This window comes from Mustela putorius, unplaced genomic scaffold (assembly GCF_011764305.1).
Source record: "Mustela putorius furo isolate JIRA1106 unplaced genomic scaffold, ASM1176430v1.1 tig00000127_pilon_pilon_pilon, whole genome shotgun sequence".
Taxonomy (NCBI): Eukaryota; Metazoa; Chordata; class Mammalia; order Carnivora; family Mustelidae; genus Mustela; species Mustela putorius.
The window spans coordinates 2,953,969-2,972,742 of record NW_025421288.1 but is presented as its reverse complement, the minus strand read 5'-3'; the positions used below and the strand labels follow the sequence as shown (position 1 = coordinate 2,972,742).

Here is an 18,774-nt window from a genome sequence, read left to right as displayed (position 1 = left end):
ATAATGCCATTTACAGTTATAAGGGAATGGGAATGAAATTCAGACTGCCACTAATTACCCAACCATTTCCTTTTCTTCAGTACTTGGTTTTCTCACCAGAAGAACAAATTATAACATCTTGTCCAATTTTGCATTTCTATAATTTTGAAAAAAGAACATGGCACCAAAAAAGAAGCCATATTCAGCTCTTTGAAATTCCTAACTTATAAACTATTTAATATCCATCAGCACAATGCCTAACTGTTGAAATGACATTAAGTCAATATACATAGCATCCATCTGATAATTAAAACTGCTCCTTTCAAACTCTCACCAAATTGTTGTCCGTCTTTGGCTTGAATCTTCCAAGCTATCTTTATTCTCTATGCATCTCCCTTGAACTCAGGATATCATATATTGCAAAGTCTCATTACATTGAGTTGAATGTATTTCCACACAGCTTCTAAGAAGTCCAGTTAGGGTTAAAGATATATTTCTTTGATTTCCAAATGCACTTAATTCAAATATTTTTTTTTTTTTAGTTTCTTATTTACTTGATTTTTTGTTTTATTTTATTTTATTTTATTTATTTATTTTCATACATTTTTAAATCCGTTAAACACTGTAAAACAAATCTAATCCCTTCTTTTTATGACATTTTTTCAATAATAAAGCAATTACAATCTGTGCCCTGACCTTTTCAATTCCATATACATCAACATGATATGTTTTTATCTGCATTGTTTTTTTCTCCTGCAAAAGAACTTAACTAAATTGGAACATGAAAATGTGTAATATTTACATCTATGTATATTAATTCAGGATTGTCTGACTGTTCATTAAAGTAGGGCCAAACACTCTAATGCCTTAATTTTGCCATACAAATTATGTATCTATCGATAAATAGCTTGTTATATAGATATCTTTTGATGTCTATAGATAGATGCCTATCATTAGCATTCTACTACTAACGGAGGTTTTAACAGCAACAAAATCAAACATATATCTTCAGATTGGCCATAGATCTAAAGAAAGAATTCATTCATTTGCATGTCATCAAATTATGTTAAATTATACTGCTTTAATTTGAAAAACCATAACCAGAAACAAGATCATCACAAAGCACAGCCATTGATAAAGCAAACTTCAGGGAAAACTTCGGTTGGTTAACGTCCTTTGGAGGAACTATCTTAGTTTATAACTAATGTCCTTCAGATCAGAGAAGTCAATTTTTATTGCTCTTTTATATATCAGCCTTAAACTATTAAGAAAATTCACTCTAGGGTGCCTGGGTGGCTCAGTGGGTTAAGCTGCTGCCTTCGGCTCAGGTCATGATCTCATGGTCCTGGGATCGAGTCCCACATTGGGCTCTCTGCTCAACAGGGAGCCTGCTTCCTCCTCTCTCTCTGCCTGCCTCTCTGCCTGCTTGTGATCTCTGTCTGTCAAATAAATAAATAAAATCTTTAAAAAAAATAAAGAAAATTCACTCTACCAGTTTATAACTTTTGTAACAAATATTTAAATACATCTAAGTTCTTTGTGGGCTTTTCTTTTTTATTAAAGATTTTAGGGATGCGTGGGTGGCTCAGTAGGTTAAGCCTCTGCCTTCAACTCAGGTCATGATCTCAGGGTTCCTGGGATAAAGTCCCGCATAGGACTCTGCTCAGTGGGGAGCCTGCTTCCTCCTCTCTCTCTGCCTGCCTCTCTGCCTACTCTCTGTCAGATAAATAAAACCTTTAAAAAAAAAAGATTTTATTTATTTGTTTGACAGAGAGAGAGAGAGAGAGAGCGAGGGGGAGCAGGGGGAGCAGGGGGAGCAGGAGTGGGAGAAGCAGACTTCCTGCTGGGTAGAGAGCCCAAAGTGGGACTCTGTCCCAGAAACCTGAGATCATGATCTGAGCTGAAGGCAGATGCTTAATGACTGAGCCACTCAGGCACCTATTTGTGGTTTTAATGGTATTCCTAAACAATACCTTTATCTATAATTTCTCAGAATGCTTATTTCCATTGATTTTACTCTTTCTATTTGATTTAATATTCTGCTGTTTTCTTAATTTTGATCCATTGACTATGTTCTCAAGTTCTTTTTTTTTTTTTTTTTGTAAGAAGAACAGAGGAAATTTATCTCCTCAAATTGTTTCTGAATCAATTAGTAATTTGGGGAAAAAGAGCACAATCATGCATTCTATCTTCATTAATTTTTACATTACGGGTTTCAACTTCCCTTATTTATGAAATTTTATTGTGATGTTCATTTATTATCTATTCCTATGAGGTTAAATAATGAAACTTTTAAATAAACATAATTGCATTGATGAAAGAATTGGGTTTTATAGAAGGTTTTTGGAAAGTAATTTAATTAAGTATCAAAATAATTTTTTCTATGTATTTTACCAAAAAATTTCATTATCAGAAATCCATTAAGATGAAAACAATTAGAAAAATAAAGATTTATATACAGACTTCATCATTATGATATAAATTTATTTATAAAAAAACTCCAAAGTATGTAACACTGGGAGATGGACACTTTAGTAGGCCAACGTAACATTAAATTATAGTCTGTGATTATGAGAGATCCAGAAAACTGCTTACCATTGTCCAAAATCTCCCTTATTAGGTTATAGTTTTGCTTTTGGATGCTTGATTATAACATTAACAGTGATTACTGAAAAGCTATTATATTAAAATATTTGACAATGGGATTATTCTGGAAGAAAATATGGACAGTATAGAAACAGTAAAATAAAAATTTGCTTTAACACATTATATTACATATTTATCTAAATTTGTCAAACACTAAGAAAAAAATTCACAGACTTACAGATTTTAACAGGATAGATTTATTGCTATGAGCTAGATATCATTCTATTTGATAAACATTCTTTTTTTTTAATAAACATTCTTTTCACACACTCAAAGCCACTGTTCACTAGCTATTGCAAAAGTGCTCTTAGTTAAAGGCTCTGCTTACTTGCTTAACAATTGTGATGACAACAATGATACTGGACAGAGTTCTTGATGCCCAGCTGAGTAAGCAGAACAATAAATAGTATATAGAATGATGAAGATATGCAACATGGGGTCCTAATAGCCATTCTGTTTAAGAAACTATCAGCATTTTCTTTTTCTTCTTCTTCTTTTTTTTTTTTTTTGAAACATATAATGTATTATTTGTTTCAGGGGTACAGGTCTGTGATTCATCAGTCTTAGATAATTCACAGCATGCACCATAACACATCCCCTGCCCAGTGTCCATCACCCAGCCACCTCATCCCTCCCACCTGCCTCCCCTCCAGCAACCTTCAGTTTGTTTCCTGAGATTAAGAGTCTCTGATGGTTTGTCTCCCTCTCTGGTTTCATCTTGTTTCATTTTTCCTCCCTTCCTTTACGATCCTCTGTCTTGTTTCTCAAATTCCTCTTATCAGTGAGATCATAGGATAATTGTCTTTCTCTGATTGACTTATTTCACTTAGCATAATACCCTCTAGTTCCATCCACATTGTTGCAAATGGCAAGATTTCAGGTTTCTTGATGGCTGCATGATATTCCATTGTATTTATATACCACCTCTTTATCAGCATTTTCAAGTAACTGTTTTATGGAAGGTTCCTAAAGGCTGAATTTAAGTGAATCCTAATGTAACCTGATATGACAGAATACCTTTGCATTGTCGTTTGGTATTTCTTTTAAACAACTGACACAGAGGGTGCCTGGCTGGCTCTATTGGTAGGGCTTGCTGCTTTTGATCTCCAGGTACTGGGTTCAAGCTCTATGTTTGTGTGGAGCCTACTTTAAAAAGAAATATTGAACAATGGGAAGAAATGGAATTTCCCAAAAAAGGAGCCTGTGGAGGGGCACCTGGGTGGCTCAGTCAGTTATGTGTCTGACACCTGACTGTGGCTTGGGTCATGATGTCAGGGCCATGAGATTGCGCCCCCCATCAAGCTTCACGGTCAGCACGGAACCTCCTTAAGTTTCTTCTTGCCCTCTCCCTCTGCCCTCCTTCCCCGGCTCACACACTCTTTATCTGTGTGCTTGAATTCTCTTAGAGGCTGATCTTGTCTGGTCTTGGGTGAGCGTTGATGTCTACTGATCCTTTGTTTTCTCATTTGGGAAATAAGTCAGCTCCTCTAGAGTTGTAAAGCAGAAGGAAGATGGGGGGCACTTTCTGTAACCGATTTTCATGGAGTTAGTAGAGATCCAAAATAATAATTTGCAAATATAACAGTTCCAAATTACATAGTGGCATAAAATTATTTTCAACTGGAGACACTTTGGATTCAATTATTGCATAAGAGGCTTTTTTAGAGTTTCCCTTATCTGACTAAAAGCAGGAACCTCTAAGAGTCAGACTGCTGTAACTGCTTTCTCCCTGGGGTTTTGTCTGCCAAGAAAGAAGACAAAGTAGACCACTCGCCCCTGTATAAACAAGCAATATCACAGAATCTCTTCTCTCTCCTTTGTTCCCTCAAAAGCCCATTTGTTCTTCCTACAAAAGCCTTTCACATATTAAATTAAGTATATGAACTCCCATTCTCTAATTATTGAACAAGCTACTTTTTTTTGTGCATCTTATATCCATCTTAAATACATATGAACAAACTCCGCCTGTTAATCTTGTGTCAGTTCAAAGATCATCAAAAAGTAAAGTTAAGAGGATGGAGGAAATATATTTCCTCCCTGGCAGAATGTATTGTGTGTGTATATATAGGTACATATATGCATGCATACATAACATATATATATATATATATACACACACACACACACACATGTGTGTGTGTGTATATATGTATATATATGTGTGTGTGTGTGTGTGTATATATCTATATATATCTGTGTGTTTCCAAAGCCAATAATGAATACATTTGAAAATACCATTTTTTTTTTCTCCAACAAATCTCACAGGTATTTAGCAATGCAACTGCCTACAGAATCAATAAACATTCCTTAAATTTTTCTTCTTGAAAATTCACCATCATTGAGCCAATATTCTTCTCAAAATAATTCTTTTCATTGCTTCTTTGGCCTCTGTGTTTCTCACACTGTATATCAGAAAATTTAGGATTGGCAACAAAAGAGTATAAAACACGGACAGGATTTTGGCTCTATCCTGTGGGTAGTTAGAGCTGCTGCCCAGATAAGTAAATATCACTGTTCCATAGAAGAGAGTCACTACCATTAGATGAGATGCACATGTGGAGAATGCCTTATACCTGCTCCTTGTGGAGTGTAACTTCAGGACAGTGAGGAGGATTCCCAGATAGGAACTAACCACTATCAGAAAGGTAGTCACTGATGTCGTGCCAGAGAGGATAGTAAATAAAATCTTGCTGTACTGGGTGTCTGAACAGGACAGTTGAAAGAGCAGTGGGATATCACAGAAATAATGATTGATGACGTTGGGCCCACAGAAAGACAGGCTGAGCAAGCCACTCAGGTGGGTAAGTGAGCTGGCGGAACCTACCAGGTAGGAAGCAGTCACCAGGTGGACGCAGAACGTGCGGGTCATGAGGCCTTTGTAATGAAGTGGGCGGCAAATGGCAACATAGCGATCATAGGCCATGGCCGCCAGGAGGAAGCATTCGGTGGTCAGGAACATGCTGAAGAAGGAATACTGAAGGAGGCAACCGTGATAGGAGATGACTTTCCATCCTGTTGTGTAGCTCACCAACATTCTAGGAATAAAGACTGAGGCATAGCAGAAATCCAAGAAAGCCAAGTGACAAAGGAAAAAGTACTTGGGCAAATGGAGCTGGGCACTAGCCCAGATGACTGTGACAATGCAAACATTGCCCACCACAGTGGCGAGGTAGATTGAGAGAAATAGCAGGAAAAGGACAATATTCAATTCAGGGTTATCAGTCAGCCCCAGGAGAATGAATTCCGTTACCACACTGACATTTCTGTTGGCCATTTATGTGTCCCCCACTACGGGGGATCTGCAGGGAGCAAGAAACAATGGAAGTAAGCAAAGTATAGCATGAATATATGCTTTCAGTCAACTAGCATTTTTTGAAAACTGCACAATCTTAGTTAACAATCACAGTCCACAGGAAGAGTGAGAAGTCAGCCCGATAAGAGACTTTGGTTGATTCAAAGTCTCCTCTGGGGGTGTAAACTGACTTTATGCCCTGTGAGAACTTTGGAGGAATCCAAACTCCTGTGGAAAGCCTCATAGGAATGTAGGTTTAACAGAAAGAGCTTAGGAGATGGACCTGGAGTAATAGCATATTCCAGATTCCAGAACATAAGGCAAGGACCCTGCATTTTTAGAAAAACATCCCTTAACAAAGTACACAAAATCTCAGTATGTAACAGGTAAATTTCTGAGACATCTAGCAAAACTACTGTCTATGACATCTTTTTAACTTAGACAAAATAATAAGTAACTATAAATAAATAAAATAAAAATAAATAAATATATAAATAAAACAATAAAAGAAATAAAATATTATACATGTTACACAATAATATATACACAATATAAACATGATTAGATTTATAGACTATCCATAAAAAAGGGAAAATAAGAATTAAGGATGGGGATGCCTGGGTGGCTCAGTTGGCTAAGCAGCTGCCTTCGGCTCAGGTCATGATCCCAGGGTCCTGGGATCGAGTCCCACATCGGGCTCCTTGCTCAGCAGAGAGCCTGCTTCTCCCTCTGCCTCTGCCTGCCTCTTTGTCTGCCTGTGCTCACTCGTTCTCTCTCCCTCTGTCTCTGGCAAATAAATAAATAAATAAAATCTTAAAAAAAAAAAAGAATTAAGGATGTCTAGAATAGAGAGTGAAAAAAAGTAATCATTTTCTACATAACATTACTTCTTTCTTAAAACTCACTTGTTCCAGGAAATTGTTCTTTGCTATTCCAACAGATATTTGTTATTTCATTTTCTTATTTCCAAGAGCATGTATTAGCCAATGGTGTGTCTTAGTCCATCAGACATTTTTTTCTTTAAGATTGAATCAAGATACTTTTTAATATGTTTTTGATCTCTGCAGTCAAAAGACCTCAAGTCTAATTTCAAAGACAATGCGTATACTTTAGGTACATTAGATCATGCATGGATGCAGATTTTTATTAAGAAAAGGATTATTAAATTAATTTTATTTTAGGCTTTCTTATATAATCCCAGTATACATAAAAAATGAGGTTATAATAGCTGGTATTTTAGAGAAACACAGGATTAAATAATTTTTGAGGAAAGCTTTTTTCACTCCAAGATTTATAGGAATACATGGTGGACTGTTACACTTTGGGAGTTTCCAATAAAAGACATAAAAATAAAGCATGCTTCATATTAATTTGACAATTGAATCTTTTTATTGAACATTAATGAATATGGTGTTTCATAATCTAGGCTTTGGGAATAATATTTCCCTGATATTGAATAAAAAGGAGAATGACATGAGTTTGGATCTCTGCCCTTTACTCACAGTGTGGTGTAAAGTTAGTAACAATTCAAATGTTGCAAACCTTGGGACCAGATTGCGTTGATCATGTCTACTTTACTAAAATGCCAGAGGTGAAAAAGAAGGACATACTCATTTTTGCTCAATTAAATTGTGATTTCATGTCTAAGTCTCAGTTTCTAGCTTTACTGCCATTTCCTCTATGAATCTTTCTCAGAAGGTAGCTGTGATAATTAAATAAGAAAATATATGAAAACTGTCTGGCACAGCCCCTAAATATTTGCTGTATAATCAAAGTAAAACAGACACCAGACTGTCTATTGACATACTGGACAAATGGCTTTTGACTAAAATAATATTTTGGATCTTTGATTTTTTTGTTTGTTTGTTTCATTTTGTTTAGATAGCTTTGCCTGCCTCCCTTGAATTTAAACAATCCAATTTGTTATTTTGACGATGAGGTCCCTCTTAAGTCACTGATTTTGTATGTGTTTCTTTGATTTTCATTTAATAAGTAGTAATTTTCATCCGGACTGACTTTCATGCCATTTTTCTTTAACTGTAAAGTTTGTTGTACAGAATAAATTAATCTTTGAATCTAAGAATTAACTCTGGTAACAGGGCGAAAATCACCACTCTCAGATTTAATACAATTCGCAGCTTGTAATAATTAAACTTAAATTTTAAAGAATTTCTTTAAATAAATTTCCTTTTGTAATTTACATAACTATATGAAGCTCTAAATACAGCTACCTGAGAAAATAGGGAATGAACACTTTAATTAATTTATTTTTTAAGGATTTATTTGAGAGTGAGAAAGCATGAGCCAGAGGGGCAAAGGGGGAGGGAGAGCATCTCAGGCAGACTCCCCTCTGAGCAGGGAGCCATACAAAGGTCTTGATCTCATCATCCTGAGATCATGATCTGAGCCAAAATTCAATTGGAACTTAACTGAATGAGCCACCCAGACACCCCAGACCCAGGAATTATTTTAAGAGAACTATTTGATGAGATACCTGGGTGGTTCATTCAGTTAAGTAGCTGCCTTTGGTTCAGGTCATGAGCTCAGGGTCCTGGGATCAAGCCCTGCATCAGGTCCCCTGCTAAGCAGGGAACCTGCTTCTCCCTCTCCTTCTGCTTCTCCCCCAGCTTGTGCTTTCTCTCTTTCTATTAAATAGATAAATAAAATCTTGAAAGAAAGAAGAAAGAAAGAAAGAAAGAAAGAAAGAAAGAAAGAAAGAAAGAAAGAAAGAAAGAAAAAAAAGAGAGCTATCTGATGTGGTAATGGTTTAATTCTATTTCACTTATCTCAATAATTTGAATGGATTTGAAGCTGATGATTTTTCTTCACATTCCATTCATAGCATGTATTAAGAGTTGCTGTTTTTGAAAACTGGAGAGGCATTTGTAATTCCTTTGTTAGAACACATAAATATAACACCTACCTGGTTTTGAGATGACGCTTAGACCTTTCTCTCAGTTTCCGGACTTGTGCTTTTATTTGGTTGAGGGTCTTTGGAGGGTGGAATCCCCAGTGATTCTGTGACACTATGTTTCATTAAAAGAGCAAAGAGAGACATGGGGAAGGTAAAGTCCCAGCACTATCTTTCCAAATTGTAGCAATTCATGGATGTAGCCATTTCTCAGTTTTAGAGAAAACTGTCACATAAATTCCTGTCTCAACTATATAAGCCTCTGCAGAACAACCCCTAAATTATTAAAAATGAACTCCATCAGTGTTTATCATAATTTACATAATATAGTTATATATATAATATGTATTATATATATCTTTATTTTAGTTATATATATATCTTTATATATAATATATATCTTTATATATAATATATATTTTGTATTTATATATATAAATTATATATATATATATAAAGCTTTATTTTAGTTTTAAAGAGGGCTAAATTCCATTTGTTGATGACCATATGCTTCTATATACATGTATTATTATTGGTTAGTAATTATGGAAAATAGACATATATTTCAATTTGAGATAGCCCAAAAGAAGGGGAAGCAATCAGTAATCACTAGATAGAGTTCAAATGTGTGTGTGTTCATACATTTTTAATATAAGAGATCATTGAACAAATTAAGACACTAAAATAAATATCAAGTTTAACATTTTTATCACTGTGGTGGTTGAACATAAATGTAATTTTTAGAAATTCTAAGTAAGCTGCTCCTTGGAGGATAGAACGAAAAACATAAAAGGTGGTAAATCAGAATAAAATGGTAGACATTTACATTCAGTAAAAAAGGGGCAAATAAGCATAAATAAGTCACTGATACAGATCAAATGCAACCAAACCAACAAACACAACTGTACAAGAGCAAGGTGGCGAGAATTTGCAATGATATTAAAATGAAGCAATAGCTAAAACAGACTAACACACGGGGAACATTATAATTAATTTAACTAACAAGAATATTGTTTTTTCTCTGGCAAAGAAATATTAAGTAAGATACTCGTTGGGGTTGCTTTTATTTATTAAGTGCCTAGTATGTTCCAGGCACTTCACAACTCCTAATTACCTCTAATCATGTAATTTTATTTAACTGAATATCCTGATCCATATGATTCACATTATACATGCCTCAGAATAATTGAGTGTGGACTTTGGGAAATGGTAAGACAATATCTTAATACAATGATTGTCTCATGTAAAAATTAGTGCTGCTTTTACTGTTTATTCCATACAGCATTTTAATATCGACAAACTAGGAGTGAACACGATAATGATGAAATTTGAAACCATATTGCATGAAAAATAGTGGAAAAGATAGACAATATCCAGTATGAGAAAAATTAGACTCAGGATAATATTCTTCCCCACCCCCTCAAGATTTTATTTATTTATTTATTTATTTATTTGACACAGAGAGAGAGAGAACACAAGCAGAGGGAGTAGCAGAGGGAGAGGGAGAAGCAGGCTCTCCACTGAGCAGGGAGCCTGAAGCAGGGTTTGATCCTAGGACCCAGAGATCAGGACCTGAGCTGAAGGCTGATGCTTAACCGACTGAGCCACTCAGCACCCCTCTGGACGGTGGTCTGATTCAGCAAACAGGGAACATCTAAGCAGTCTAAGAATGAAGAGTGAGAATATATGAATGTTAAGACTTCATAAGACATATCTAAGACTAATTGATACTAACTCTAAAGAAAGAGATGGGTCTTACTTAAATTGAAAAAAAAAAGAAGTCATATTTAATTGGTAAAATTTAACAAACTGGTTTTATAGGGGAAGGGTGACAAACATTGGACCATTTGTAGAGGGCATTCTATGGCAAATTAGGGTTTTGATAGGATGACAATATGCTTCTTAGATATCCATAATGCTGAGGGTCACAATTTGTTCACAAGCCATAACTGACCAAGGAGTAACTGAAAAGGGCCATCAGAGCTGCGGCTGATGCAATTACTATTGCATTCAGAGCACAAGATCAAATCTCAAATCTTGGGAATGTTGACTTGTGGGTCTCTTAATAAATAAAAAAATAACAAACATGACCATGATGCAAATGTACTCATGACTTGTCCACATAGTGCCAGCAACTTATTTCTCTGATGAGTTAGGTCAATTTTTAAACTACAAACTCCAAGTCAAACCATGTGAAATTAAAAAAAAAATAATAATAACACAGTTAATAGAGATTCTCTGTGAGCTGAGAGGAAAGTCATGCTAGATAAACATCTGCTGAGTCCTGATTTCTCCAAGTGTTGATGTTGAGCAGTAACTGATTTTAGGGATGGGATAGAAGGATTGGAGCTAAAAGTGCCCATTCTCAATTTGGTATCCTGATATCTTATGTGGAATTTGAAGAAATAGCATCAGGTATTTCATGCATGAAGTACTCATTTATTTCTAATTGAGTAAGCATATTAACCACTTAAGGATATTTGGAATCTGCTTAACTGAGTTGTATTTACTAATATGTGTGTGTATATACATATATAAGTATATATGTATATATATATACACATATATATATATAAATTATATATATACACACATATATGTATATATATGAGTCAGGTATATATATAGGATATATTACCCATTATATAAAATATATTACTCATTTTCCAATCTTCATGCTACAAATCTTCCACACACCCTTCATCTGCCTCACAATTTAAGAAAGGGATTTTTTTTTTAATCTTATTCGAGTGTTCAGGTAATGTTCATATTATAATATCATTACTGTATATACTGTAATACAGTAACTCTTTGTTAGGATGAGTTGAAGGTCAATATTAAACATAAACAAATATCATACTTTTGTTCCATATAATGACACCCCTCCCACTCATGTCCACTTAGTAAACTATTTTATCTACATCCTGGCTAGTCCCTTATTTTATGAAGTGAGTATTGTAACAGGATGAGTTCAATTTGTTTTTATGAGTTTTAATTACCTGGCTTGTATGTTATACTTTGTGTTTGATACTTTAGGACATAAGATATTGACTTCTGTTGAAAAAATTGTGAAGAATGTTATAAAATTAGTTTCACTTATCATTATTATTTCACCTTTTTATTTTTTCTGAAAATCAAAACTTTAATACAAATTCATTTACAGGAATGCCTCTTATACATAAATGTCACATATATGTAGCCTTATGGGACTCATTTTCAAATAATATATTAAATAATTTCAGGGGTGCCTGGGTGGCTCAGTTGGCTAAGGGTCTGCCTTAGGCTCAGCTCATGGCCCCTGGGTCCTGGGATGGAGCCCCGCATTGAGCCTTCATTGAGCAATCTGTCCAGCTGGGCGTCTGCTTCTCCCTCTCTTTCTGCCCTTCCCCCCTGCTTGTGCTCTCACTCTCTCTCTCTTTCTCAAATAAATAAATAAAATCTTTTAAAAAGTAAAAAATAAATACATGATTTTGGATAATTATAAAGGACCACACAAATGTTATATGATGTTCTTGTTGGTGTGATTATTTCATTCTGAAAAGTAAACTTTCACATGACGTTTTTCACTTGCATTTCTAATATAATGAGGATGCCGATATGGTATCTTTTTTCACATTTCAATTTGCTACCTTCACAGATATTGGAGCCATTCACTTATGAGTTTGTCTGTCACTGAGAAGAAAGAAAATAAAAGTTTAATTATGAGTCATGTAAAACCATGCATTAATATTTAAAGACAATTCAGCTGTCTCATTGTGCTGCTTGGCGTTGTTGCTTCTTAATATTCAATATTTAAAAGAATCTCAAAAACTCAAACATAATTTTATTTGTAAATGGAGATATTCTCTAGAACATTGGTTTGTTTCCATATAAAGGAGACTTTATAGCAATTTAGGGGGAAGAGATACTATGGAAAAATCAATATTTATGGGCCCGATTTCATCACTATCCATCTATATGTACAATTTGAATCAAAGGGAAAACAACGGGTTCAGATATTTTCCCTACCTGGAATACACAGCACAGATTTCCTCCTGAATAGAATACTATTTCCTTTTTAAAGGAAATTTCCTTTTTAAAGTCTAAGGGAGATTCTGGGAGATGTTTAATGGAAAAAGGGAAATGGGTCTGGTTATTTATGACTCCTAAAGTATCTTCGAGGCCTCCTTTCTAAACACGAAGTCAAATTCTTCACTGAGTGTTTTCTTTGAGTATTAGTAACCCTACCACGTGGAGTGGTAGGAAAAGTGTGGTGTTCAGTCCTGTTCAGTTTTATATGTAGTGATGGAAATCAAAGTCAGGATCAGGGAAATGGTCCAGACTAAGCACTGGGAATGATATCACACAGGTGAAAGAGAACCCAAGTTCTCTTTCAGACTATTTTTGAGTATTTGCATTTATTTTGAAAGAAGTCAAGCTATAAATAATCCAGGCTAATTTCAGAACATGCATATGCTAGCTTTGTGGATAATTCACATACCAATCCTCTTTGCTTTACAAGTATTTGCTTATTTCTGTGCTTAATAGAGATACTGAGTTAAGAGATACTTTATTATTTACTAATCTTGTGTTTGTATCTCTATTTGTGTGTCTGTTTATATGCCTGCATATCTATTTGTATGTATTTATTCCTACCCATGTACCCATGTACAGGAACAAAAATATCTTCAACTGTCCATAGATAAGTAGCCTAGATCTTACTATGGTTTTTAGGTTAGTTTACACAATAACCAGTCATATCTCCTGTAGTTATTCTTCTAGACGTTTTCCTTCTGCTGTGTAATAGGAGGCTCCCATTAAGTAAACTCTCAGATTCCTTTGGACTCAAAACTTTAATAAATTCATATAAATATTCTTATCCAGAGAACTTCTTAAATGCTATTATGGGACACATATGGCATGAAATTAACAAGGAAAATATTTCATTTCTATAGCTCTTTTCACAGCCTCTTTCACTTCCTTGTTCCTCAAGCTGTAAATCACTGGGTTTAACATAGGAATCACCAGGGTATAAAACACAGATACCACCTTTTCTTGTTCTAGGGAATACTGGGAACTTGGCTGGATGTAACTAAAGCTTATGGAGCCATAGAATATAGTCACCGCCGTGAAATGTGACGCACAGGTGGAGAAGGCTTTCCGTCTGCCTGCTGCTGAGTGGATCCTCAGGATAGCAGCAACAATGAAGACATAGGAGATCATCACAATCAAGAAAGTGATCATAGCAATAACTCCAGAGAAGATTAAAAGCAACAATTCATTCATGGATGTGTCAGAACATGACAACTTTAATAGTGGGGGAAGGTCACAGAAGAAGTGACTGATGATATTTGGCCCACAGAAAGACAATTTCACCAAACCAACTGTGTGTGTCAATGAGTTGATTAAGCCTCCTACACATGACCCAATGACCAGGGCAATGAAGACGAATTTAGTCATAGCCACTGTGTAAAGTAACGGGTTCACGATGGCCATGTAGCGGTCGTAAGCCATGGCCGCCAGCAGGAAGCCCTCGGTGGTAAGGAGTGACACAAATAAAAAATATTGCACGATGCACGCTGAGAAAGAGATCGTCTCCCGTTCAACAAAGAAGTTCAGCAGCATTTTGGGTGCAAAGACTGACGAATAGCAGGCGTCAACGAATGACAGAGAGCTAAGGAAATGATACATGGGTGTCTGGAGTTTGGGGGTTATTTGGATTAGAAAGAGCATTCCTAGATTCCCCACCAAAGAAATGATATAGATCAGCAGGAACAAAACAAAGAGGACCACTTTCAGTTCAGCACGATCTGTCAGTCCCAAAAGGATAAATTCCGTAACCAATGTAAAATTAACATCAGTCATGTGTGTGTTTTTCTTGGTACCTGTTAATGATAAGAAAAATGAAATTGAGAACGATCATGCCACACCATCAAGACTACTTGGAATCCCTAACTCGCCTTGCAACTTGTTGACTTTTCTTTCCCAGTTGTTTTATCTATAAAACTAGAAAAATTTAACTAGTAACTCTCTAGTCTCTTCAAGTACTGTTTATAAGGCTATTCCAAAAGGAAATTCCATGAATGAAAAAAATAAAACATTATGGTGTTAAGCTTCAAGATGCATTTAAATGTTTCTCTTTTTATGTAAAGGAAAAAAAAAAAGTGAAATTCATTCTAAAATATATGTGATGCAAAATCTGGTTTTTAAAGCATAATAACCAAGGTTGGAAATTTAATCTGTGTTCTCACAGGAGTTCTTTTCAACTTCTCACTTTGGATTTAATGGTAGCTAATGTCAAATACATCAAAATATAAGAATTAACTGTACTGGGGCGCCTGGGTGGCTCAGTGGGTTAAGGCTCTGCCTTCGGCTAGGGTCATGGTCCCAGGGTCCTGGGATCGAGCCCTGCATCAGGCTCTCTGCTCAGTGGGGAGCCTGCTTCCTTCTCTCTCTGCCTGCCTCTCTGTTTGCTTGTGATCTCTGTCTGTCGAATAAATAAAAATTTTTAAAAAATGAAATTCCAGATATGCCTTCATGTTTACTTCACATACCACAATATTTTTGAAAGTTGAATGTGATGAAAGACAAAGCCTTAGCATCCAAAAGGTCATCCTTAGAAAATAGCCAGAAGTATTGGTTTCTGAGAAAAATGCCACAGAGAATGAGAGGAGAGGGTAGTCTGAGCTAGAATGTGAACAACAACTTATATAATCGGCTTTTGAGGGGCGCCTAGGAGGCTGTCAGTTACGCAGCTGCCTTCCGCTAAGGTCATGATCCCAGGGTCCTGGGATCGAGTCGAGTCCCCCGTGGGGTTCCCTGCTCAGTGGAGAGCCTGCTTCTCCCTCTCTCCCACAGCTCCCCCTGCTTGTTCTATATCTCTGTCGAATGAAAAAATAAAATCTTAAAAAAGAAATGATTGGCTTTTGAAATCCAATAGAAATATCTTACTCAGGAGACTCAGAAAACAGAGTTTTTAACCTTTTTCTAATAAAGAGCAATGTAAACCTATAAAATAAAGCAAACCTATAAAACATATAGATACTTTTTTATAATTTTTTTGGATGTCGCAACACATTTCTTAAAATATACTATGTCTTTTCCACTGAATACACAATGGTTGATTATTACATTTTGTCTGAAAAAATATAACTACCTTTTTACATTTTATGGAAAATAAAAATAAATATTTTAAACAGTTCACAAGGCTATGGTTTTACCTCTTGAGAATAAAGGGAGAGATTTTTGATGGTTTCATTATTCTTTTACTTGGGAGACACTATTTCCTTAGTACAGTTGGTAAAACTCAGCAAAACATTACATTATTGAAATAGCAAGAAAATGAAGTAACTGTTAGACATAGAATATCTACACTGATAGGTAAGTAATCCCTATGGGAATATCTAATTATGACATGATGTAATTCATCCTTTAGGGAAGAACATTCCACACTGATTAAAACATTGATTTTTCATTGTTTCAGTAGATGTTACCTAAAAATTTTGATGTTAATGTAGAAAAAGAAATTGATGTGTAGGATAAGGGGTAAGAATAAATGACCAAGTTATAAATTCCCCATACTCTGTATTTTTATGTCTTCTTCATCTTGGGTTTTTTTTTTTTTTTTTTTTTAACTGATTTGTAAAACATATTTATATGAGAAAGTGAAATAAGTGAGTTTTACTTACCAGTAAGAGAAAAAAAAAAAAAACAACATTAGCTTATTTAGGAACCTTATAACTGCTCATTCCAATGGATATTTCTCTATATTCCTCCCAAAACAATTAATCACTCATACACAAAAGTTGTATTTGTTTAACACTTACAGTAATACAAAAATTGGATAAATGATGGTAGTTTCAGGCAGGAGGACTGAAATTCAAACTTCTTTAATATATGATAACCACAGGCAGGGCCTCCATCGTATGAAAGCAAGAGCAAGACGGTCAAAAATTTTATTTATATATTTACTTTAGTACAAATGGGAATAGAGTCCCCAGAGTTAATTTTCTAATCAAAAGGATATAATAAATACATGATTAAAAGTTCCTCTGTGTTTCTTGAGGGACGTAGGAAACTCTCAGGACCTTAATGGCTCCCTGAAAGCATTTAATTTCCTGAATGTTAGAATGAATAGAAGGAAATGAAGAGCCAAGTAAGTATAGGGGAAAAATCAAAACAAAACAGAACATATAAATTCTGAACAACAGTGCAAAGAATAGGTAGTAATGCCTGCTCAATACTTTAGCAGGAGAAGCTTCTCAGAAAATCCAGTAGTTGGGCCTGCTTGTCAGAAAATGCATGTGCACACATCCACGTACACACACACACACACACACACACGTGAAACTAAAACGCAAACACCAGTGGGCTTGAAGGTAGGAGAAGAGCAGCTGGTTAACAAAAATCTACGCCTTTGTTTTCTTGGATTATGAAGAGGAAATCAAAGAAAATGAAAACTAGTACTTTTTAAAAATTTTTAACCTTTTACATTTTTTATTTTTTAAAAGATTTTATTTATTTGAACAGAGAGAGATGGCAAGGAAGAGCACAGGAGCCGGGGGAGTGGGAGAGGGAGAAGCAGGCCTCCCACTGAGCAGGACCCTGGGATCATGATCTGAGAGGAAGGCGGACACTTAAGGACTGAGCCACCCAGGCGCCCCTTAGAGGATTATCTTAAATGGAGTGGGAGGACATTGAAAAGGTGGGGCTAGAAGCCGGGGATGTGTTCTATGTTAAAACGGACAGAAATGGGCTTTCTGCATTAACACAGTTCTGCCTAGCAGCCTGTCCCATACAGCCGAGTGTAACTGTAGCTCTACCAGTGCTTCTGGCATACGGATCTCATCCCCTTCAAAACGACTTATGTGAATTTCCTCTCTCTTCTCTAAAAACTTTAACCTCCTTTGTTTCTCCAAAGCACACTTTTGATTTTGTTAAATCTCTCCCTCGGATTGCAATCCCTAAATCCCCAAATAAACACACATACTTGATTCTTTACTTTGAAACCTGCTGTTTTGTCTTTCCTTTGTTGACACAGGCACTCAGTATAGGGGAAAAAACAAAACAAAATAAAACACTATATTTAGAAAGTCCCTATCATGCTCTCTATCTTCTGCAGATCTATTAATCCCCTGAGATTATATGCAATACTATTTTCTTGTTTTTTTTTTTCCTTCCTTCCCTTTTCTTTTCTTTTTTTTTTTTTTGTAATCTCTACACCGGACATGGAGCTCAAACTCAGGACCCCAAGATCAAGAGTCAAATATTCTACCGCTGAGTCAGCCAGGAGTCCTATACAATGCTGTTTTTAAAACATTTATTTCTGGGAAATGGCCTCATACCAATCATCAGATACTTAAATGGAGACCCAGATAAGATCTAATGGCTTTATTAACAATAGAAACGGATATGTTAAATTTTAAAAATTGATATTTAGCACATAAATAGAGGTACAATTGAATTTGACATACAGAAAAAATTCCCAGCATTATTTGAAATGAATTTAGTATATATTTATTGATTTTCTGTCATGAAAGAAGACTTCTTGTGAAAATATAATTCAGAATTATATTAATGAATACAAATTATGCATTAAATAAATTATATTTATTAAATAAATTATTAAATAATTTTATTTAAATTGTAAATATTAAATAAATTATAAATTAATTAATTATAAATTATAAATAAAGAAAATTTATTTAAGTTATTAAATAAATAATTTACTAAATAAGTTATTCAACAAAAATATTGAAGTGTTATATTTTAGAAAATAACTTTTTTCAAATAAAAGAGGAATAATTATGATCCAATAAGCAGTGTTCAGTTTAAATGTATAATTTTATGGGTTTTGACAAATATATGCTCCAGACCAATTATTACTATAATCAAAACAGAATGTTTCCATAACCCCCAGAATATCTTGTTCTCTTTCTAAGAAACCCCAATCTCTGACCTTCAACCT

The 18,774-nt window shown here is 35.0% G+C and overlaps 2 protein-coding genes across 2 annotated transcripts; both read right to left on the bottom strand.

The window, feature by feature from the left end:
* Positions 1-4,960: 4,960 nt before the first annotated feature.
* Positions 4,961-6,019, bottom strand: LOC101683285 (olfactory receptor 1052-like). Its single transcript, XM_004781685.2, has one exon. It carries the CDS (start codon positions 5,897-5,899, stop codon positions 4,961-4,963), a length of 939 nt encoding a protein of 312 aa, XP_004781742.1. The 5' UTR covers positions 5,900-6,019.
* A 7,714-nt stretch (positions 6,020-13,733) lies between these two features.
* Positions 13,734-16,215, bottom strand: LOC101683578 (olfactory receptor 1052-like). The gene is made up of 2 exons (XM_004781686.2): positions 16,179-16,215; positions 13,734-14,704 (listed from the first exon to the last, which is right to left on the bottom strand). Exon 2 carries the CDS (start codon positions 14,670-14,672, stop codon positions 13,734-13,736), a length of 939 nt encoding a protein of 312 aa, XP_004781743.1. The 5' UTR covers positions 14,673-14,704; positions 16,179-16,215.
* Between the last annotated feature and the right edge of the window lie 2,559 nt (positions 16,216-18,774).